Below are 25,357 nucleotides of genomic sequence, written 5' to 3' on the forward strand. Positions count from 1 at the left end.
CTCTGAGCCTTTGTAATGTGTTTATTGTGATGATCTGTGTGTTTTTTGGAGCAGTTGGAATAAAGACGCGTTTCCGGTGAACATACATTCAACAAAAAAGTCTCGCAGTCTTCCTCTTCATTAAATATTTTCTCAAACCCCTTTTTGCACACTTAATTCCAGAAAATCGAATTAATAGATTAAAAGGTAAATTAAAGTAGCAATCAATCAATCAATCAATCAATCAATCAATCAAATGAATTTATAAAGCCCTTTTTATATCAGCCGATGTCACAAAGTGCTATACAGAAACACACTCATTATTGCGAGTGTAATGATGTGTAAATATATTTATGACTGTCGTATTAATGTGATCTGTGTTCTCTGGGGAGACAGTGTGTCGGCGCAAACATTTCTGGACCAAATTTCCTGAATCCTGAGAATATTTTGAAACATTTTCATCATTAATACATCGTCCGATCTGTTTTTATTTGTACTCTATTCATACACATACAGCATATTATACAGCTATAAGAAACAGACGGGTCCTATTTGTTTCAGTTATACACCACAGCGTCAGGGAATCAGTTGATCCTCAAATTAAGTGAATACATCTCCTGGTCCGTAATTTATGTTGTCTACAAATTATCCTTGACATTGTGGTCTCAACTGTAATTACACTATAGATAAGAAATACATTATTTCAAACATCCACAATATAATATTTCTAAAAGGACCGTTTGCTTACTTGTGTTCCTCAGACGTTAGACAGACCTACGGTATATGTCTGCTCTTATTTGTCCCTAATAATTTCTACATTCGATGATAAGCTATTTGATTATAATGTGTGTCTGGAGGCACCTTGGGCTTACATCTTATTTAAGTTTTAAACCTCTAATAGGTAACGTTTAAGTGTCGTTTAACTGGGGCTGCTCTTCTCCTCCGTCTTATTTCCCAGTTAATGCGTTGTGTCAAAGTCTATTACCTCTGCTGGACGGCGACGTCCCTTAAGTTGAAAAAAGCCTCTCGGAACCATCAGCAGAGGGCTGCAGGTCGATAAAGCTTTTAGATTTGGAGATGTTTTCTGGGAGCCCGTTTCCTGCGGCTAAGAGTTGTTAATGGAGCTGAAGGAATTATCTTATGACTCTGAGTCTGACAGTAGTTTATTTCCTGGGTCCTGCTCCCCTGTCGAAGCGGAATATGCTCCTGTCAAACCCGCTTAATGAAAAGCAACGCGTCGCTGATTACACTTTTATTTGGTCTCTATGTAGAAAGCAGCGCTGCTAATTTACCCTCCGCTCCTCTGTGTGTTTGAATTCGCTACGGATGAATGATTTGGTCTGCCTGTTAAAAAACATTTCCCTCTCTCTCCCTCTCTCTCTCTCTTTCTGCTGAAATAGAAAAGGGAAATAGCCACTTTGGTGAAAAAGATCAGTAGAATTGTCCTCAATATTATTATCTTACAAATATGAATTGATCTTTCAGTTTATCGGTGACCAATTGTAAAATCTGTAGCCTATTTTTTTATTTTATATTTGACACAAATCTCGAAAGCATCTTGTTTCCCATGTGCTCATTGAAATGAAGACATCATACCTGTTTTAGTCCCTAAAATAAAATGAATAACATGCTTGTTAAATGTTACCACCAAGTCACATTGCTGTCTCTTGTATTTCAGTTGCTATTGAATTGTAAAGGCCTGTTGTGTTTCGGTATAACGTCAACTTCTCTATCCTGCTACAGTATCAATATGGTGCTGGAGGTAAAACTGGTCTGGCAGAACAAATAAAAACATCCAGACGGGATAAATACTTTGTCCAGCCGGCAGCTCTGTTCTCCTTGTTCCAGGGAAGATCTCAATCGTTTGGCTTCACATTAAAACGCCTCATCTCTCTCGGAGCAGCTTTCTCTCTGAGGGGCTCTTCCCCTCTCAGGCCCGCTGTCCCCCAGGATCTCACACAGGCCATTACTGTCAAGTACCCTCCACTCTTTATTTTTGCCCTTTTATCTAGAACAACTAATTCAGGTTCCGTTGCCCTTTTCACTCCAAGACGTGTCTTCTGGTAAAGCCCTTCAGCAGGCGGCTGAGAGCACTCAGCATGGAGGGGTTCGTGTCTGGATGAAAACTTGACTCCAGATGATCTCGGCTGTTGCCAATATTAGCGGCCACATGGAATAAGTGAGCCCTCTTCCAGCTGGATCAGAGATCAAAGATCATGTTTAGATGTCTCCATCATATTATCAGGAGGAGTGGAGATCGATAGTCTGACAGAGCTATGAAGCAATATATCCCAATTATAGGCTGTTTATGGCGGAGTAATAAGCCACATCTCCCGCCAGCTGGTATTAATGTTGAAGGCTCTTTCTCTCTCTCTCTCTCTCTCTCTCCCTCTCTCTCTCTCTCTCTCTCCCTCTCCCAACCCCCTGTCACTGTGAGAGAGGAGACGTTGACTGACTCAAAAACTACATTTATGATTATAGATTTAACAGCTTTAAAAAACATAACGTTTTATGTACTGTCAGTCATTATTGGCTTGAATTCTGCGTGTTTGAAGAAATAGGTCCCTGTGAATAGGCCTATAAAGCAACACTTGCTAGAAAGATATGGTAAACATTATATTTCTCTACTTCGGACGATCTCTTAACGGCGACAAAAGCAAATGAAAAGATAGGATAAGCTAAAGATAAGGCCACGAAGACGCAAAGATCATTTTGTTATCGCAAATTCGAAAACGTTATAGCCTATAATTTCAGGACATTGGACAGCGACCAGCATTGACGCAATCTGACCACAATCTCATCAGAAACCGACGTTTTATTTGTGAACAAACTTGAAACTCCTTCAATTTTAGGAGAACTGGTGATTTGTGACTTTTTTCTTTCATCAGTGATACTCACAAACCATCGATTAATGACGGCTGCTTTTTAAAGAATGTTTAATAGAAATTATTAACATCTGCATGCTATAAGAAAAATAATAACGTAAAAAAAAAACATATTTATAATGTTAACTGTCAGTTATACATTTAGATACAGTAGATTGTAGGCAGGCCTACGTGCTTTTTTTAACGAAATAGCAATACGCTCAAACGAATCCTGTTTGGAAGTTTCACCAGTGAAATGCCAATATAATTACGTAAATATATCCTTGCAACAACAAAAAAAGTAACCCCCACAGAATAATAAACTAAAGCAGGTTTGGTGTGTTAAGAGCAGAAGTGTTTGTTGACAGGTTTAGGGAAATTCATATTGTCCTTCGTGGAGTCTTGGTGCTGTAGAGACGGAAGTCCTTTGACGCTCCCAACAGAACGTTCCAGAGCGTCCGTCTCTAGTATCGAACCCTTGGTGGTCGTGGTCCATGAGACCGTGGTGTTGGTAAGGGCCTGGTTCAAAGTACTGTGTCTGAACAACGGGTCGTGGAAAACCCCATCCACCCAGTTTCTGAGAGTTGTAACGGGAGAGTCCTGCCGTCTGTCTAGAACCGTGATAGGGGAGGAGACGGCCGGAGAGGCGGGCAGGCCCGGCTGAGGCTGACATCTCAACATACAGGACGGGTACTCCGCCTGGTTCAGAGACGTGGCCGTCTGGGCCAACGACCATATCCGTGGTTTGCCGTCCAGTATCTGTTGTTGGTAACAAGCTTTCCCCTGCCGGCTGTCGCAGCCGTCTGGTGAGGTTTTACTGAGCTGCTGCTCCCCGCCCAGGGACACGGGTATGCTGATCTTTAAAGATGTGTCCTTCAGATGCTCGTCCGAACAGTCAGTAGTCGTCATGTGAGTGTTCATGAGGTACCGGTGTTTGAGCTCGCACTCCGAGCTCTCTGATTCTATCAGGTCGAAGTCGTCCAGGTCACTCAGCGCGAGATCTTTATCTTTCTCTGGAAATGAACAGACATGAGACATCAGCGATAAGAGGGGAATCAAACTCTAATAAAAGTATCACTGTTAATGTAATTTAAGCATTTAGCATCACATTATTGAAAGGAGCTTTGGCCTAGCAGATATGCCTATTCAAAGAAGTTGAGGTAGAAGTCCATGCAGTTTCATAGCACTTTGCATTACAGCAGAATAACTGGGTAATAACATGGTAACATTGTGGTAACTAGATGAATGTGTATCTTGTGCATTCAAGCTTTTGAGTTCACTTTTTAATGTATCTAAAAAAACATCCTAAAGCAGCCCAAAGTTGTTTCATTTCCATTCGGCCATTAGGCCATTTCCATGATACATTTAGGTTCATACTTCCTCTGGTAAAGGACTATTCCACTGTTAATGTGATGCATAAAGGGCAGCAGGTAGCCTAGTGGTTAGAGTGGAGGGGCAGCAGGTAGCCTAGTGGTTAGAGCGGAGGGGCAGCAGGTAGCCTAGTGGTTAGAGTGGAGGGGCGGCAGGTAGCCTAGTGGTTAGAGTGGAGGGGCAGCAGGTAGCCTAGTGGTTAGAGTGGAGGGGCAGCAGGTAGCCTAGTGGTTAGAGCGGAGGGGCGGCAGGTAGCCTAGTGGTTAGAGTGGAGGGGGCAGCAGGTAGCCTAGTGGTTAGAGTGGAGGGGCGGCAGGTAGCCTAGTGGTTAGAGTGGAGGGGCGGCAGGTAGCCTAGTGGTTAGAGTGGAGGGGCGGCAGGTAGCCTAGTGGTTAGAGTGGAGGGGCGGCAGGTAGCCTAGTGGTTAGAGTGTAGGGCCGGCAGGTAGCCTAGTGGTTAGAGTGGAGGGGCGGCAGGTAGCCTAGTGGTTAGAGTGGAGGGGCGGCAGGTAGCCTAGTGGTTAGAGTGGAGGGGCGGCAGGTAGCCTAGTGGTTAGAGTGGAGGGGCGGCAGGTAGCCTAGTGGTTAGAGTGGAGGGGCGGCAGGTAGCCTAGTGGTTAGAGTGGAGGGGCGGCAGGTAGCCTAGTGGTTAGAGTGGAGGGGTGGCAGGTAGCCTAGTGGTTAGAGTGGAGGGCCGGCAGGTAGCCTAGTGGTTAGAGTGTAGGGCCGGCAGGTAGCCTAGTGGTTAGAGTGGAGGGGCGGCAGGTAGCCTAGTGGTTAGAGTGGAGGGGCGGCAGGTAGCCTAGTGGTTAGAGTGGAGGGGCGGCAGGTAGCCTAGTGGTTAGAGTGGAGGGGCGGCAGGTAGCCTAGTGGTTAGAGTGGAGGGGCGGCAGGTAGCCTAGTGGTTAGAGTGGAGGGGCGGCAGGTAGCCTAATGGTTAGAGTGCTGGACAAGTAACCGAAAGGTTGCAAGATCGAATCCCCGTCATTGTAAATAAGAATTTGTTCTTAAATGACTTGCCTTGATAAAAAGAACCAGGACTATTCACCTGTTAGTGTGTTACATAAAGAACCAGGACTATTCACCTGTTAGTGTGTTACATAAAGAACCAGGACTATTCACCTGTTAGTGTGTTACATAAAGAACCAGGACTATTCACCTGTTAGTGTGTTACATAAAGAACCAGGACTATTCACCTGTTAGTGTGTTACATAAAGAACCAGGACTATTCACCTGTTAGTGTGTTACATAAAGAACCAGGACTATTCACCTGTTAGTGTGTTACATAAAGAACCAGGACTATTCACCTGTTAGTGTGTTACATAAAGAACCAGGACTATTCACCTGTTAGTGTGTTACATAAAGAACCAGGACTATTCACCTGTTAGTGTGTTACATAAAGAACCAGGACTATTCACCTGTTAGTGTGTTACATAAAGAACCAGGACTATTCACCTGTTAGTGTGTTACATAAAGAACCAGGACTATTCACCTGTTAGTGTGTTACATAAAGAACCAGGACTATTCACCTGTTAGTGTGTTACATAAAGAACCAGGACTATTCACCTGTTAGTGTGTTACATAAAGAACCAGGACTATTCACCTGTTAATTTGTTACATAAAGAACCAGGACTATTCACCTGTTAGTGTGTTACATAAAGAACCAGGACTATTCACCTGTTAGTGTGTTACATAAAGAACCAGGACTATTCACCTGTTAGTGTGTTACATAAAGAACCAGGACTATTCACCTGTTAGTGTGTTACATAAAGAACCAGGACTATTCACCTGTTAGTGTTACATAAAGAACCAGGACTATTCACCTGTTAGTGTGTTACATAAAGAACCAGGACTATTCACCTGTTAGTGTTTTACATAAAGAACCAGGACTATTCACCTGTTAGTGTGTTACATAAAGAACCAGGACTATTCACCTGTTAGAGTGTTACATAAAGAACCAGGACTATTCACTTGTTAGAGTGTTACATAAAGAACCAGGACTATTCACCTGTTAGTGTGTTACATAAAGAACCAGGACTATTCACCTGTTAGTGTGTTACATAAAGAACCAGGACTATTCACCTGTTAGTGTGTTACATAAAGAACCAGGACTATTCACCTGTTAGTGTGTTACATAAAGAACCAGGACTATTCACCTGTTAGTGTTTTACATAAAGAACCAGGACTATTCACCTGTTAGTGTGTTACATAAAGAACCAGGACTATTCACCTGTTAGTGTGTTACATAAAGAACCAGGACTATTCACCTGTTAGTGTGTTACATAAAGAACCAGGACTATTCACCTGTTAGTGTGTTACATAAAGAACCAGGACTATTCACCTGTTAGTGTGTTACATAAAGAACCAGGACTATTCACCTGTTAGTGTGTTACATAAAGAACCAGGACTATTCACCTGTTAGTGTGTTACATAAAGAACCAGGACTATTCACCTGTTAGTGTGTTACATAAAGAACCAGGACTATTCACCTGTTAGTGTGTTACATAAAGAACCAGGACTATTCACCTGTTAGTGTGTTACATAAAGAACCAGGACTATTCACCTGTTAGTGTGTTACATAAAGAACCAGGACTATTCACCTGTTAGTGTGTTACATAAAGAACCAGGACTATTCACCTGTTAGTGTGTTACATAAAGAACCAGGACTATTCACCTGTTAGTGTGTTACATAAAGAACCAGGACTATTCACCTGTTAGTGTGTTACATAAAGAACCAGGACTATTCACCTGTTAATTTGTTACATAAAGAACCAGGACTATTCACCTGTTAATTTGTTACATAAAGAACCAGGACTATTCACCTGTTAGTGTGTTACATAAAGAACCAGGACTATTCACCTGTTAGTGTGTTACATAAAGAACCAGGACTATTCACCTGTTAGTGTGTTACATAAAGAACCAGGACTATTCACCTGTTAGTGTGTTACATAAAGAACCAGGACTATTCACCTGTTAGTGTGTTACATAAAGAACCAGGACTATTCACCTGTTAGTGTGTTACATAAAGAACCAGGACTATTCACCTGTTAGTGTGTTACATAAAGAACCAGGACTATTCACCTGTTAATTTGTTACATAAAGAACCAGGACTATTCACCTGTTAATTTGTTACATAAAGAACCAGGACTATTCACCTGTTAGTGTGTTACATAAAGAACCAGGACTATTCACCTGTTAGTGTGTTACATAAAGAACCAGGACTAATCACCTGTTAGTGTGTTACATAAAGAACCAGGACTATTCACCTGTTAGTGTGTTACATAAAGAACCAGGACTATTCACCTGTTAGTGTGTTACATAAAGAACCAGGACTATTCACCTGTTAGTGTGTTACATAAAGAACCAGGACTATTCACCTGTTAGTGTGTTACATAAAGAACCAGGACTCTTCACCTGTTAGTGTGTTACATAAAGAACCAGGACTATTCACCTGTTAGTGTGTTACATAAAGAACCAGGACTATTCACCTGTTAGTGTTACATAAAGAACCAGGACTATTCACCTGTTAATTTGTTACATAAAGAACCAGGACTATTCACCTGTTAGTGTGTTACATAAAGAACCAGGACTATTCACCTGTTAGTGTGTTACATAAAGAACCAGGACTATTCACCTGTTAGTGTGTTACATAAAGAACCAGGACTATTCACCTGTTAGTGTGTTACATAAAGAACCAGGACTATTCACCTGTTAGTGTGTTACATAAAGAACCAGGACTATTCACCTGTTAGTGTGTTACATAAAGAACCAGGACTATTCACCTGTTAGAGTGTTACATAAAGAACCAGGACTATTCACCTGTTAGTGTGTTACATAAAGAACCAGGACTATTCACCTGTTAATGTGTTACATAAAGAACCAGGACTATTCACCTGTTAGTGTGTTACATAAAGAACCAGGACTATTCACCTGTTAGTGTGTTACATAAAGAACCAGGACTATTCACCTGTTAGTGTGTTACATAAAGAACCAGGACTATTCACCTGTTAGTGTGTTACATAAAGAACCAGGACTATTCACCTGTTAGTGTGTTACATAAAGAACCAGGACTATTCACCTGTTAGTGTGTTACATAAAGAACCAGGACTATTCACCTGTTAGTGTGTTACATAAAGAACCAGGACTATTCACCTGTTAGTGTGTTACATAAAGAACCAGGACTATTCACCTGTTAGTGTGTTACATAAAGAACCAGGACTATTCACCTGTTAGAGTGTTACATAAAGAACCAGGACTATTCACCTGTTAGTGTGTTACATAGAGAACCAGGACTATTCACCTGTTAGTGTGTTACATAAAGAACCAGGACTATTCACCTGTTAGTGTGTTACATAAAGAACCAGGACTATTCACCTGTTAGTGTGTTACATAAAGAACCAGGACTATTCACCTGTTAGTGTGTTACATAAAGAACCAGGACTATTCACCTGTTAGTGTGTTACATAAAGAACCAGGACTATTCACCTGTTAGTGTGTTACATAAAGAACCAGGACTATTCACCTGTTAATTTGTTACATAAAGAACCAGGACTATTCACCTGTTAATTTGTTACATAAAGAACCAGGACTATTCACCTGTTAGTGTGTTACATAAAGAACCAGGACTATTCACCTGTTAGTGTGTTACATAAAGAACCAGGACTAATCACCTGTTAGTGTGTTACATAAAGAACCAGGACTATTCACCTGTTAGTGTGTTACATAAAGAACCAGGACTATTCACCTGTTAGTGTGTTACATAAAGAACCAGGACTATTCACCTGTTAGTGTGTTACATAAAGAACCAGTAAAGAACCAGGACTATTCACCTGTTAGTGTGTTACATAAAGAACCAGGACTATTCACCTGTTAGTGTGTTACATAAAGAACCAGGACTATTCACCTGTTAGTGTGTTACATAAAGAACCAGGACTATTCACCTGTTAGTGTGTTACATAAAGAACCAGGACTATTCACCTGTTAGTGTGTTACATAAAGAACCAGGACTATTCACCTGTTAGTGTGTTACATAAAGAACCAGGACTATTCACCTGTTAGTGTGTTACATAAAGAACCAGGACTATTCACCTGTTAGTGTGTTACATAAAGAACCAGGACTATTCACCTGTTAGTGTGTTACATAAAGAACCAGGACTATTCACCTGTTAGTGTGTTACATAAAGAACCAGGACTATTCACCTGTTAGTGTGTTACATAAAGAACCAGGACTATTCACCTGTTAGTGTGTTACATAAAGAACCAGGACTATTCACCTGTTAGTGTGTTACATAAAGAACCAGGACTATTCACCTGTTAGTGTGTTACATAAAGAACCAGGACTATTCACCTGTTAGTGTGTTACATAAAGAACCAGGACTATTCACCTGTTAGTGTGTTACATAAAGAACCAGGACTATTCACCTGTTAGTGTGTTACATAAAGAACCAGGACTATTCACCTGTTAGTGTGTTACATAAAGAACCAGGACTATTCACCTGTTAGTGTGTTACATAAAGAACCAGGACTATTCACCTGTTAGTGTGTTACATAAAGAACCAGGACTATTCACCTGTTAGTGTGTTACATAAAGAACCAGGACTATTCACCTGTTAGTGTGTTACATAAAGAACCAGGACTATTCACCTGTTAGTGTGTTACATAAAGAACCAGGACTATTCACCTGTTAGTGTGTTACATAAAGAACCAGGACTATTCACCTGTTAGTGTGTTACATAAAGAACCAGGACTATTCACCTGTTAGTGTGTTACATAAAGAACCAGGACTATTCACCTGTTAGTGTGTTACATAAAGAACCAGGACTATTCACCTGTTAGTGTGTTACATAAAGAACCAGGACTATTCACCTGTTAGTGTGTTACATAAAGAACCAGGACTATTCACCTGTTAGTGTGTTACATAAAGAACCAGGACTATTCACCTGTTAGTGTGTTACATAAAGAACCAGGACTATTCACCTGTTAGTGTGTTACATAAAGAACCAGGACTATTCACCTGTTAGTGTGTTACATAAAGAACCAGGACTATTCACCTGTTAGTGTGTTACATAAAGAACCAGGACTATTCACCTGTTAGTGTGTTACATAAAGAACCAGGACTATTCACCTGTTAGTGTGTTACATAAAGAACCAGGACTATTCACCTGTTAGTGTGTTACATAAAGAACCAGGACTATTCACCTGTTAGTGTGTTACATAAAGAACCAGGACTATTCACCTGTTAGTGTGTTACATAAAGAACCAGGACTATTCACCTGTTAGTGTGTTACATAAAGAACCAGGACTATTCACCTGTTAGTGTGTTACATAAAGAACCAGGACTATTCACCTGTTAGTGTGTTACATAAAGAACCAGGACTATTCACCTGTTAGTGTGTTACATAAAGAACCAGGACTATTCACCTGTTAGTGTGTTACATAAAGAACCAGGACTATTCACCTGTTAGTGTGTTACATAAAGAACCAGGACTATTCACCTGTTAGTGTGTTACATAAAGAACCAGGACTATTCACCTGTTAGTGTGTTACATAAAGAACCAGGACTATTCACCTGTTAGTGTGTTACATAAAGAACCAGGACTATTCACCTGTTAGTGTGTTACATAAAGAACCAGGACTATTCACCTGTTAGTGTGTTACATAAAGAACCAGGACTATTCACCTGTTAGTGTGTTACATAAAGAACCAGGACTATTCACCTGTTAGTGTGTTACATAAAGAACCAGGACTATTCACCTGTTAGTGTGTTACATAAAGAACCAGGACTATTCACCTGTTAGAGTGTTACATAAAGAACCAGGACTATTCACCTGTTAGTGTGTTACATAAAGAACCAGGACTATTCACCTGTTAGTGTGTTACATAAAGAACCAGGACTATTCACCTGTTAGTGTGTTACATAAAGAACCAGGACTATTCACCTGTTAGTGTGTTACATAAAGAACCAGGACTATTCACCTGTTAGTGTGTTACATAAAGAACCAGGACTATTCACCTGTTAGTGTGTTACATAAAGAACCAGGACTATTCACCTGTTAGTGTGTTACATAAAGAACCAGGACTATTCACCTGTTAGTGTGTTACATAAAGAACCAGGACTATTCACCTGTTAGTGTGTTACATAAAGAACCAGGACTATTCACCTGTTAGTGTGTTACATAAAGAACCAGGACTATTCACCTGTTAGTGTGTTACATAAAGAACCAGGACTATTCACCTGTTAGTGTGTTACATAAAGAACCAGGACTATTCACCTGTTAGTGTGTTACATAAAGAACCAGGACTATTCACCTGTTAGTGTGTTACATAAAGAACCAGGACTATTCACCTGTTAGTGTGTTACATAAAGAACCAGGACTATTCACCTGTTAGTGTGTTACATAAAGAACCAGGACTATTCACCTGTTAGTGTGTTACATAAAGAACCAGGACTATTCACCTGTTAGTGTGTTACATAAAGAACCAGGACTATTCACCTGTTAGTGTGTTACATAAAGAACCAGGACTATTCACCTGTTAGTGTGTTACATAAAGAACCAGGACTATTCACCTGTTAGTGTGTTACATAAAGAACCAGGACTATTCACCTGTTAGTGTGTTACATAAAGAACCAGGACTATTCACCTGTTAGTGTGTTACATAAAGAACCAGGACTATTCACCTGTTAGTGTGTTACATAAAGAACCAGGACTATTCACCTGTTAGTGTGTTACATAAAGAACCAGGACTATTCACCTGTTAGTGTGTTACATAAAGAACCAGGACTATTCACCTGTTAGTGTGTTACATAAAGAACCAGGACTATTCACCTGTTAGTGTGTTACATAAAGAACCAGGACTATTCACCTGTTAGTGTGTTACATAAAGAACCAGGACTATTCACCTGTTAGTGTGTTACATAAAGAACCAGGACTATTCACCGGGTGTCTGCCAGGCCACCGTGGTGTTACATAAAGAACCAGGACTATTCACCTGTTAGTGTGTTACATAAAGAACCAGGACTATTCACCTGTTAGTGTGTTACATAAAGAACCAGGACTATTCACCTGTTAGTGTGTTACATAAAGAACCAGGACTATTCACCTGTTAGTGTGTTACATAAAGAACCAGGACTATTCACCTGTTAGTGTGTTACATAAAGAACCAGGACTATTCACCTGTTAGTGTGTTACATAAAGAACCAGGACTATTCACCTGTTAGTGTGTTACATAAAGAACCAGGACTATTCACCTGTTAGTGTGTTACATAAAGAACCAGGACTATTCACCTGTTAGTGTGTTACATAAAGAACCAGGACTATTCACCTGTTAGTGTGTTACATAAAGAACCAGGACTATTCACCTGTTAGTGTGTTACATAAAGAACCAGGACTATTCACCTGTTAGTGTGTTACATAAAGAACCAGGACTATTCACCTGTTAGTGTGTTACATAAAGAACCAGGACTATTCACCTGTTAGTGTGTTACATAAAGAACCAGGACTATTCACCTGTTAGTGTGTTACATAAAGAACCAGGACTATTCACCTGTTAGTGTGTTACATAAAGAACCAGGACTATTCACCTGTTAGTGTGTTACATAAAGAACCAGGACTATTCACCTGTTAGTGTGTTACATAAAGAACCAGGACTATTCACCTGTTAGTGTGTTACATAAAGAACCAGGACTATTCACCTGTTAGTGTGTTACATAAAGAACCAGGACTATTCACCTGTTAGTGTGTTACATAAAGAACCAGGACTATTCACCTGTTAGTGTGTTACATAAAGAACCAGGACTATTCACCTGTTAGTGTGTTACATAAAGAACCAGGACTATTCACCTGTTAGTGTGTTACATAAAGAACCAGGACTATTCACCTGTTAGTGTGTTACATAAAGAACCAGGACTATTCACCTGTTAGTGTGTTACATAAAGAACCAGGAATATTCACCTGTTAGTGTGTTACATAAAGAACCAGGACTATTCACCTGTTAGTGTGTTACATAAAGAACCAGGACTATTCACCTGTTAGTGTGTTACATAAAGAACCAGGACTATTCACCTGTTAGTGTGTTACATAAAGAACCAGGACTATTCACCTGTTAGTGTGTTACATAAAGAACCAGGACTATTCACCTGTTAGTGTGTTACATAAAGAACCAGGACTATTCACCTGTTAGTGTGTTACATAAAGAACCAGGACTATTCACCTGTTAGTGTGTTACATAAAGAACCAGGACTATTCACCTGTTAGTGTGTTACATAAAGAACCAGGACTATTCACCTGTTAGTGTGTTACATAAAGAACCAGGACTATTCACCTGTTAGTGTGTTACATAAAGAACCAGGACTATTCACCTGTTAGTGTGTTACATAAAGAACCAGGACTATTCACCTGTTAGTGTGTTACATAAAGAACCAGGACTATTCACCTGTTAGTGTGTTACATAAAGAACCAGGACTATTCACCTGTTAGTGTGTTACATAAAGAACCAGGACTATTCACCTGTTAGTGTGTTACATAAAGAACCAGGACTATTCACCTGTTAGTGTGTTACATAAAGAACCAGGACTGACCATCATCGTTGTTCTCACTGTTGATGTTCTCCTCGTCATCCTCATCATATCTCTTCTCATCAGAACCCTTGTTCCTCGGAGGCCACGTCATCTTGTTCTCCTTCTTCAACCTCCTCCTGGCGTTGGCGAACCAGGTGGACACCTGCGTCAGGGTCATCTTAGTAATGATGGCCAACATGATCTTCTCTCCCTTAGTGGGGTAAGGGTTCTTCCTGTGCTCCTGTAGCCAGGCCTTCAGGGTGCTGGTTGTCTCCCGGGTGGCGTTCTTCCTCCTGGTCCCTCCGTCCATACAGCCATATCTAGTAGTGAAGATGTTGTTACAACAATGTCTCTTTGTAACAGTAGGCCTATATATCTATATATAGGGTCCTGTAGCAGAAGAGAGGCAAGATAACAACTCATTGTGTCCTGTCCATTAGAAATGCATAGTGTTGATTCATCCAGCAGTACACTGCAGCCCAACATACCTCCGGGGAGCTTTTGCAAAAGAATAATGCCCCTATATGAGTGAGCTCAAGCCCTGCTAGGTGAGTAAACACAGGGCAGCGCTAGGCTAGCTGTCTATCCATCTAGAAGGCTGACTGCTAGGTGAGTAAACACAGGGCACCGCTAGGCTAGCTTAGCTGTCTCTCCATCCAGAAGACTGACTGTTAGGTGAGTAAACACAGGGCAGCGCTAAGCTAGCTTAGCTGTCTCTCCATCCAGAAGACTGACTGCTAGGTGAGTAAACACAGGGCACCGCTAAGCTAGCTTAGCTTTCTCTCCATCCAGAAGACTGACTGCTAGGTGAGTAAACACAGGGCACCGCTAAGCTAGCTTAGCTTTCTCTCCATCCAGAAGACTGACTGCTAGGTGAGTAAACACAGGGCACCGCTAGGCTAGCTGTCTCTCCATCCAGAAGACTGACTGCTAGGTGAGTAAACACAGGGCACCGCTAAGCTAGCTTAGCTTTCTCTCCATCCAGAAAACTGACTGTTAGGTGAGTAAACACAGGGCAGCGCTAAGCTAGCTTAGCTTTCTCTCCATCCAGAAGACTGACTGCTAGGTGAGTAAACACAGGGCAGCACTAGGCTAGCTTAGCTGTCTCTCCATTCAGAGACTGACTGCTAGGTGAGTAAACACAGGGCACCGCTAAGCTAGCTTAGCTTTCTATCCATCCAGAAGACTGACTGCTAGGTGAGTAAACACAGGGCAGCGCTAGGCTAGCTTAGCTGTCTCTCCATTCAGAGACTGACTGCTAGGTGAGTAAACACAGGGCACCGCTAGGCTAGCTTAGCTTTCTCTCCACCCAGAAGACTGACTGTTAGGTGAGTAAACACAGGGCACCGCTAGGCTAGCTTAGCTTTCTCTCCACCCAGAAGACTGGGGAAAACAGACTGGAGAATTGTCTGATTGAGTGTAATGATGCAGCCCCAGGTGAAAGGGCCTAAAGCATTAGTGTAATATTCAGCACTCTGGGTTCTCCTTGAGGCTAAGCCCAGGGATATAACTATATCCAACTTCTCTAGTGGAGTTCATGTAAGCCTATTATACACTTCAATAAGAACAGTTTCGAGTTTGGCAACTCATCAACTAATCCTATGAATTTGATCAGGCATGATATTCGAGACCATATGGAAGCCAGTACTGTAATAGACAGGGTTTTTTTTCTAATAGTTGTTAATTTAGAGGTAAGGTGACTCGTGTCAGTGAACACACATATGAAGGATTGGGAAATGGGCTTCCATTTGACAGAACATTATTATGTGTGTAATGTTGCTAACTCATATTGGTACTGTGCAGAGTAGGATCACACAGATAGTACATCATTATATTATATTACCACTATATTATTATTATTATAATGTACAACATTATATTATATTACCACTATATTATTATTATTATTATAATATACAACATTATATTATATTACCCCTATATTATTATTATTATAATGTACAACATTATATTATATTACCACTATATTATTATTATTATTATAATATACAACATTATATTATCCCTATATTATTATTACTATTATGAATATTATTATCATCATAATTATTTGTATTATTATTAATAATACTATTTATTATTATTATGATTGTTATTATTATTACTATGATTGCTATTATTATTACTGTTATCATTATTGTTATTATTATGATTATGATTATTATGGTGAATATTATGATTTCTATGATTATTATTAATATTATTATAATAACCATACCTGTCATATTAGTACTGTGCAAGTGTAAGGTACACAGTTATTATTATTACTATTATATTATTAATATTATTATAGTAACCATACCTGTCGTATTGATAATGTCCCAGAGTGGGGTCAATGGGGTAGTAAGCTGTAGCCTGGGTTATCCCTGCATGCGCGGGCACTGTTGCATCTTTGGTATCGAATGTCCCCTGCAACAAGACAGACTGTCAGTCAGGAAAACGTGACACTATTGACATTAATGGACTGTTATACTTATATATATAATAACATGTATACTGTTTCTTAATAACATGTATACTGTTTCTTATTAACATGTATACTGTTTCTTATTAACATGTATACTGTTTCTTAATAACATGTATACTGTTTCTTAATAACATGTATACTGTTTCTTAATAACATGTATACTGTTTCTTATTAACATGTATACTGTTTCTTAATAACATGTATACTGTTTCTTAATAACATGTATACTGTTTCTTATTAACATGTATACTGTTTCTTAATAACATGTATACTGTTTCTTAATAACATGTATACTGTTTTTAATAATTTCACTCATAAAGTCTAGTGTTCCCATTTCAACACAAACACAATAACAGTAACTAAACATGGTGTTCAATAGCAAAGTCAAGTTATATCTGTGTTATTGTAGGCATTCTAACTAATGAATACAGGGAAACAATGACAGATACATAATCGAGCACACTGCAGTATAAGTTGTAGTAACATTAAAAAAAATCCATTCTTAACATAGGTGTCATATTGCAGTTTACAGTACATATTTTCACCTGACACTTTCACTTGCCAAACTCAACATTTTCATTAAAAGTTGCACTTGGCTATTCAGTCATAGCCTGCAGTTGTTTCACCGTGAAGACAGGTTTTGTGCATCAAGAACAGTCAGACCGTGTGCGTAAAGCGGCGTCCTGTGACTGTAGGCTATATGCTATAGATACAGCTCTGTGACTGTAGGCTATATGCTATATAGATACAGCTCTGTGACTGTAGGCTATATGCTATATAGATACAGCTCTGTGACTGTAGGCTATATGCTATATATATACAGCTCTGTGACTGTAGGCTATATGCTATATATATATACAGCTCTGTGACTGTAGACTATATGCTATATATATACAGCTCTGTGACTGTAGGCTATATGCTATATAGATACAGCTCTGTGACTGTAGGCTATATGCTATATAGATACAGCTCTGTGACTGTAGGCTAAATGCTATATAGATACAGCTCTGTGACTGTAGACTATATGCTATATATACAGCTCTGTGACTGTAGGCTATATGCTATATATTCAGCTCTGTGACTGTAGGCTATATGCTATATAGATACAGCTCTGTGACTGTAGGCTATATGCTATATAGATACAACTCTGTGACTGTAGGCTATATGCTATATAGATACAGCTCTGTGACTGTAGGCTGTATGCTATATATATACAGCTCTGTGACTGTAGGCTATATGCTATATAGATACAGCTCTGTGACTGTAGGCTATATGCTATATAGATGCAGCTCTGTGACTGTAGGCTATATGCTATATATATACAGCTCTGTGACTGTAGGCTATATGCTATATATATACAGCTCTGTGACTGTAGGCTATATATAGATACAGCTCTGTGACTGTAGGCTATATGCTATATAGATACAGCTCTGTGACTATAGGTTACATGCTATAGATACAGCGTCACTGCCATAGAGAGATGAGTAGAATTATTACGATATCATACTATATTATAGTAACCATACCAGCGAGTAGAAAGCGGACGCGTCGGTTCCATAAGTAACGTAATTTCCATAGCCTTGACTCCCGGTGTACGGGTTCCCATACATCCCCAGAGCAGCTGCGGAGCTCAGCTCGTGCCTGGCGGTGGCCAACAACCGGCTCTCGTACACTGGGCAGTAGACCGGCGTCTGGGCGGAGGCGGTCACCCTGGAGTCAGCGCTGCTTCTGCCGCTTGACTCGCAGCAAGTTGTCAAAGAGTTGGTTGTCATGAGGAACTGAAATGCAAGAACATAACAATTTATTTACAACGTACAGTGGGCAATTTTATTAAAGAATACCGTGAATGAGTGGTATTGATGTTTAGGCTAATTGCAAAACAACCCTTTATAATTCAAATATGTAAAATGTTTCCAGATCCCCAAAAGACATGTTATGGATGATTGCCAAAAAGACACCAGTTGGGTTTTCTATCCAGCCCCCGACACAACAGCACCGCACGTCCACAAAACAGGTCGGCATGTGGGATATCAGATGAAAAACATGGCACACGTTCCGAGGTTATTATCTGGCAAAAATCACTTCACGATAGGTCGGACTGCGCCTGGTCCTGGTTACCCTCCTTACCGTTACCGTTCAAAGAGCAGGTATCACGAGCCCTTTACGGTAACATAATACAATTCCGATACAGTGCATTAAAGATACAATGCTGTCTCCTTTCTTGTTGAAAGTGAATCACATGATCAACATTTAATCAATGTAAGAATCAATAGTGATGAAATCTGACCGAATATTCAGTTGATAAGCGAAGAAGGTAACTTACTTGTGGTGCAGACGAGTAGGGATATCCGAATTGTGGATATGACATTGTGGAGAGGTCCCAATATGCGGAGATAAAGCGAGCCTTCAGGTCTCCTCGCTATAGTAACGTAGCCTTGCACTGTTTCAATGTACCAATTGATTGGTAAGCACAGGCAGTAGGGCTGGAGGCTTATAGGGCGAGCCACACTACCATGTTTAATTTGTTAAAATGCCCCCAAAAACGACTCTCCAAAATGCGCCCTCTCTTTTCCCCTGGTCTTTTTAACTCTTCTAATGTGCAAATGAATTAAGACAGTGAAATATATTTGTCCAGATTGATGACTTTGATGTCAGAAATACATATTTTGCTTTATATAAAAAAAAGAAAGTATTATAAAACACGTCCGCCCAGATGCAGGTTGTTTTAAACACCAGTGCCTCTGACGTCAGAAGAAGCCACTCAGTCTAGACTGAAACTTCAACACGCATTTCTGGTGAGAAACATCGAACCAGTAATAGGGAGCGGGACAAAGACTTGGTGACATTTAACCGGATTGAAATTCAATCAATCAATGAACCCATGATTTTAAATATACCATTTCTTATCTCGATGTATATCTAATAGGTGCAATTAAACATGTGAACCAGGAGGAACATGTCTGATTGTAATTATAATTAATCCCGTTAGTAATTATATAGCCCATTAATAAACATATACATATGGAGACTATTTCAATGTGGATAGTTCACCAAACAAACACGGGAGATTTGTAGTATTTTAACATCTTTGCCAATAATACAAATAAATCTAGTGAACTTTAACGTGTTATTTGATCTCATCATGGCCCCATCTTCACTTGGTTCCCTTGAGATTTGGTCATTATTTGGATGACACCAATTAACATTGATTACGATAAATACCACTGCAATTACGTTCAACTTCATCTTCATAAAACGTTCAAATGTACGTTCAATCTCTGAAGAAGAAGAAAAATGGTATCACACTTCCACAATTTCCCTCTCGTGTTATTCTCCTCTTGGCAAAATGACAGAGTCGGAGTTTGCTCTCCGTTAATTTCCCAGCCTAAAGCTCGAAGTCGTTTCTCCAATAACTTTAATGTGTGGAGTGTCAGCGGGCTGGGTGTGTGATGTGGGTCTGGTTCTACTTTAAGGCCGGGCTGGGTCTGCTCTGGGGCCGGGCTGGGTCTGCTCTGGGGCCGGGCTGGGTCTGCTCTGGGGCCGGGTTGGGTCTGGGTCTCAGCTGGGTGGGGCAGCGGACAGAGACGGGTTCCATGGTGTGCTGACTTGCTTAGAGAAGCCTGGGTTCAGACATGTGAATAGCCCGCGGGGTCACACTCAAATTAATGATGATGTTCTCCTCTGTTCCCAGCTGGAACGCCAAGCCCTGGGTGACAGCTCGAGAAGGGTGATGGATGGCTACCTCGAGACCCGCCAACACAATATCATAGGCTACCCACAGCATAATTACCGCGCATCTACAGATGAAAGAACCTGTGCTCAAATTAAGTTAAGACTGTATGAGGCAAGTTTCTTGTAGAGTTTATAAACAGAGCGTTCTGTCGATCAATTGAATTAGTGTGACACCTCCTCAGACCAAAACAGTCACATTTAACATTTACCGGGAACATGAGCGTCAGGTCAGAGGACGACACCGACCTGACAGGACTTTTCATTTGCATTAAACTGTAAATGACACCAGAAGCCACACTTAATTATTCAAACTTAATTATTCAAACATAATTATTCAAACATAATTATTCAAACTTTTTTGGCGGCGTTTAATAAAAAAACAAAGTCATTGTTCAAATTCATTACAAAATACATTTGAATCTCAACGAAATCAACTGGATAAAACAAGCCAAGACTAAATACATATTAAACAAAATATTGGGCTTTAGGTCATTTTGGGGCAAATTTTACATCACTTGGTTTTGACGACATGTTTCCGTTGATTTGAGAAACTGGAGGTTTTTGGACACACACACACACACACACACACACACACACACACACACACACACACACACACACACACACACACACACACACACCTGGGGGTTCTTTCAAATTAATCTACCTTTGCCCTCATTGATATTTTAGTTTTCCAATTTTTTATTACGAATAATGACATCTAAAACTAACCTCGTTTTTGTGATTTCATAACCCATACTGTTTGCTTGGATATTATAGTAAAATCTATTTAACCACATTAGATCATCTAAAACCTGGGCTTTGCTGTACTCATGTGTTCCACAATGGAAAAGACAGGGACGTTTTGATGGACGTGTGCAGTAAACTGTATTGTCCAGGCGGCCTCTCCGTATCCATTTTCATTATCCTGCTTGTGTTATCACGTCCCTATGAAATATTTAGATGACCCAGTATATCCTTTTAGACCGGAATGAAGGCTGCTCAGAGGTTCATTCTGGTTTAGCGTTTAAAAAAGACAGCGCTCTTCTGTGACAGACGGCGTCCATTTAATGTAGAGCGGTATATGATTGTTATGAAGTGTACTTTAATGTACAACAATATGGTAACAGGCCTATTGGATGTACTGTATGTGAGGTTGGTTGGCAGTAGTTCATTGGAGTTTAAATGTAAATGATAATAGATCATTATCTATCAGTCTTATCATAAAGTGAATAATGGCTTTAATCTTACTATATAAATGAAGACAGATAAACGTATCTTATTTCGACAGCATCCATCACTCAGGACTCGCATTAATCACCTGAACTGCCTTCTCTGGAATTAATGGATTAGCGTTTATACAGTTTGTCATATCTGTTTTACTCTTAAATAAAACAATGCATATAAATAACATGTCATAATATTTATCTGCAAATTTGCGATGTTTCTGAGGGGGGGAAAAACGTTTATTTTTTGTCAACTTGGACTCAATGCTCTTATAAATGTATGCATTTGAGTGGATAGGTCTGTATATCCCGAGAGAGTGGACCTATCGTTGCGCTACTGTAATAATTGTTGAGTCTTGTTAAATGCATCGTTAACTTGAGTTTCCAGTTTCTATAACATTCAATTCATAAACCTGTCACTTGATAATTTCTCTGGTTGATTAATGACGCAGCCAGAACACTGGGAGAGCAGCGCAGTACAGGAGAACCTCGCTTCAACACCACTTCCCACTAGTGAGACTGACTGTCAAACAATTTACAAAATGTTAATGTCGCCATGAAAGTCTCTGTATCATGGAATTATTATACATATTGGAGAAAAAAAAAAAGATACCAAGATGCTCCTTTTATGAGGATAGATTGCAATTTACAGTAACATTCGTATATTCTTCGGACCAATAAAGGTTAAACATTTAATTGGATCTCAATATGTCAATTAATCCAGGCAGGCCACCGGTGGTACAAGTCAGTATTCGTTAGCCATCCATGTTCTGAAGACGGGAGATGACGTGGAAAACCGGTAACTTGGGGCAACAGTTAGTGCTATTAGTCTTAAAACTGGTTTGTGGAGGCAGTGGCGGATGTGTGTGAGCATCTGGTTCTAGCTGAAGGTTGCGTGTTCGAATCCAGCGATACAACGTTATTTTTTATATTTTAGTTTTAAGCCTCAAACCTGAACCCTTACTTTAACCATTGAGTTAATGCCTAACCTAAAGAATTCGGAGTTAATGCCCAACCTTAAGAATTCGGAGATAATGCCCAACCTTAAGAATTCGGAGTTATTGCCCAACCTAAAGAATTCGGAGTTATTGCCCAACCTAAAGAATTCGGAGTTAATGCCCAACCTTAAGAATTCGGAGTTATTGCCCAACCTTAAGAATTCGGAGTTATTGCCCAACCTAAAGAATTCGGAGTTAATGCCCAACCTAAAGAATTCGGAGTTAATGCCTAACCTAAAGAATTCGGAGTTAATGCCCAACCTAAAGAATTCGGAGTTATTGCCCAACCTAAAGAATTCGGAGTTAATGCCTAACCTAAAGAATTCGGAGTTAATGCCTAACCTAAAGAATTCGGAGTTAATGCCCAACCTAAAGAATTCGGAGTTAATGCCCAACCTAAAGAATTCGGAGTTAATGCCCAACCTAAAGAATTCGGAGTTAATGCCCAACCTAAAGAATTCGGAGTTAATGCCCAACCTAAAGAATTCGGAGTTAATGCCCAACCTAAAGAATTCGGAGTTAATGCCCAACCTAAAGAATTCGGAGTTAATGCCCAACCTAAAGAATTCGGAGTTAATGCCCAACCTAAAGAATTCGGAGTTAATGCCCAACCTAAAGAATTCGGAGTTAATGCCCAACCGAAATAATTCGGAGTTAATGCCCAACCTAAAGAATTTGGAGTTAATGCCCAACCTAAAGAATTCGGAGTTAATGCCCAACCTAAAGAATTCGGAGTTAATGCCCAACCTAAAGAATTCGGAGTTAATGCCCAACCTAAAGAATTCGGAGTTAATGCCCAACCTAAAGAATTCGGAGTTAATGCCCAACCTAAAGAATTCGGAGTTGTGCCTAACCGTATCATTGGAATGACACAGAAAAGAAACCAAACACTTCGACATTTGATGTTTGGAACAACTTCGACATTTTATTAACATCTAATTCTGATGTGAGACTGAGAGCTTGTTGAATTAATCATACATTGTAATGCAATAAATGTATGCAACACTTAATTATAAAGTCTTTCACTTGTATTAGTCTTGTAGATGCATACACGTTTGAATAAGGGTCTGTTATGACTACGCTTTGGTGTAGAAACAACTCTATGACTCAGTCTGAAATGAATAAGATATTTTGTGTCTAATTTCACAGCAGTCCTCTTGAGTTTGTAGCTGAGCTGCCTGGGCCTTACTGAAGTAGCTAGAGGTGTTGAGGGACATCACACATTCATTAAATCAGTTTCAGTGGCTTCAGACCTAACCCTAATGTAAAGCTAAATGACTATTCTGAGACCTAACCCTAATGTAAAGCTAAATGACTTCTGAGACCTAACCCTAATGTAAAGCTAAATGACTTCTGAGACCTAACCCTAATGTAAAGCTAAATGACTATTCTGAGACCTAACCCTAATGTAAAGCTAAATGACTTCTGAGACCTAACCCTAATGTAAAGCTAAATGACTTCTGAGACCTAACCCTAATGTAAAGCTAAATGACTATTCTGAGATCTAACCCTAATGTATAGCTAAATGACTTCTGAGACCTAACCCTAATGTAAAGCTAAATGACTTCTGAGACCTAACCCTAATGTAAAGCTAAATGACTATTCTGAGACCTAACCCTAATGTAAAGCTAAATGACTATTCTGAGACCTAACCCTAATGTAAAGCTAAATGACTATTCTGAGACCTAACCCTAATGTAAAGCTAAATGACTATCCTGAGATCTAACCCTAATGTAAAGCTAAATGACTATTCTGAGATCTAACCCTAATGTAAAGCTAAATGACTATTCTGAGATCTAACCCTAATGTAAAGCTAAATGACTATTCTGAGACCTAACCCTAATGTAAAGCTAAATGACTATCCTGAGATCTAACCCTAATGTAAAGCTAAATGACTATTCTGAGACCTAACCCTAATGTAAAGCTAAATGACTATTCTGAGACCTAACCCTAATGTAAAGCTAAATGACTATCCTGAGACCTAACCCTAATGTAAAGCTAAATGACTATTCTGAGACCTAACCCTAATGTAAAGCTAAATGACTATTCTGAGGCCTAACCCTAATGTAAAGCTAAATGACTATTCTGAGACCTAACCCTAATGTAAAGCTAAATGACTATTCTGAGACCTAACCCTAATGTAAAGCTAAATAACTTCTGAGACCTAACCCTAATGTAAAGCTAAATGACTATTCTGAGACCTAACCCTAATGTAAAGCTAAATGACTTCTGAGACCTAACCCTAATGTAAAGCTAAATGACTATTCTGAGACCTAACCCTAATGTAAAGCTAAATGACTATTCTGAGACCTAACCCTAATGTAAAGCTAAATGACTATCCTGAGATCTAACCCTAATGTATAGCTAAATGACTATTCTGAGACCTAACCCTAATGTAAAGCTAAATGACTATCCTGAGATCTAACCCTAATGTAAAGCTAAATGACTATTCTGAGACCTAACCCTAATGTAAAGCTAAATGACTATTCTGAGACCTAACCCTAATGTAAAGCTAAATGACTTCTGAGATCTAACCCTAATGTAAAGCTAAATGACTTCTGAGACCTAACCCTAATGTAAAGCTAAATGACTATTCTGAGGCCTAACCCTAATGTAAAGCTAAATGACTATCCTGAGATCTAACCCTAATGTAAAGCTAAATGACTATTCTGAGACCTAACCCTAATGTAAAGCTAAATGACTATTCTGAGACCTAACCCTAATGTAAAGCTAAATGACTATCCTGAGATCTAACCCTAATGTATAGCTAAATGACTATTCTGAGACCTAACCCTAATGTAAAGCTAAATGACTATCCTGAGATCTAACCCTAATGTAAAGCTAAATGACTATTCTGAGACCTAACCCTAATGTAAAGCTAAATGACTATTCTGAGACCTAACCCTAATGTAAAGCTAAATAACTTCTGAGGCCTAACCCTAATGTAAAGCTAAATGACTTCTGAGATCTAACCCTAATGTAAAGCTAAATGACTTCTGAGATCTAACCCTAATGTAAAGCTAAATGACTTCTGAGACCTAACCCTAATGTAAAGCTAAATGACTATTCTGAGGCCTAACCCTAATGTAAAGCTAAATGACTATCCTGAGATCTAACCCTAATGTAAAGCTAAATGACTATTCT

General features: G+C 39.6%; 1 protein-coding gene across 1 annotated transcript; it reads right to left on the reverse strand.

The window, feature by feature from the left end:
- Positions 1–2,898: 2,898 nt before the first annotated feature.
- Positions 2,899–18,927, reverse strand: irx4a (iroquois homeobox 4a). Its single transcript, XM_082970977.1, has 5 exons — positions 18,581–18,927; positions 17,784–18,035; positions 16,093–16,199; positions 13,791–14,089; positions 2,899–3,856 (listed from the first exon to the last, which is right to left on the reverse strand). Exons 1-5 carry the CDS (start codon positions 18,623–18,625, stop codon positions 3,186–3,188), a joined length of 1,374 nt encoding a protein of 457 aa, XP_082827103.1. The 5' UTR covers positions 18,626–18,927; the 3' UTR covers positions 2,899–3,185.
- Positions 18,928–25,357: the final 6,430 nt, after the last annotated feature.

This window comes from Salmo salar, unplaced genomic scaffold (assembly GCF_965601325.2).
Source record: "Salmo salar unplaced genomic scaffold, fSalSal1 ptg000135l, whole genome shotgun sequence".
NCBI lineage: Eukaryota > Metazoa > Chordata > Actinopteri > Salmoniformes > Salmonidae > Salmo > Salmo salar.

What these genes read in the sequence shown, in the direction of transcription:
- irx4a (XM_082970977.1), bottom strand. Translation starts at nt 18,625, where the DNA reads ATGTCATATCCACAATTCGGATATCCCTACTCGTCTGCACCACAA. An exon ending in CGTCCGCTTTCTACTCGCTG is followed by an intron (nt 16,200 to 17,783) that starts GTATGGTTACTA and finishes GTCTTGTTGCAG; the next exon opens with GGGACATTCGATACCAAAGA. An exon ending in GGACATTATCAATACGACAG is followed by an intron (nt 14,090 to 16,092) that starts GTATGGTTACTA and finishes CTTCACTACTAG; the next exon opens with ATATGGCTGTATGGACGGAG.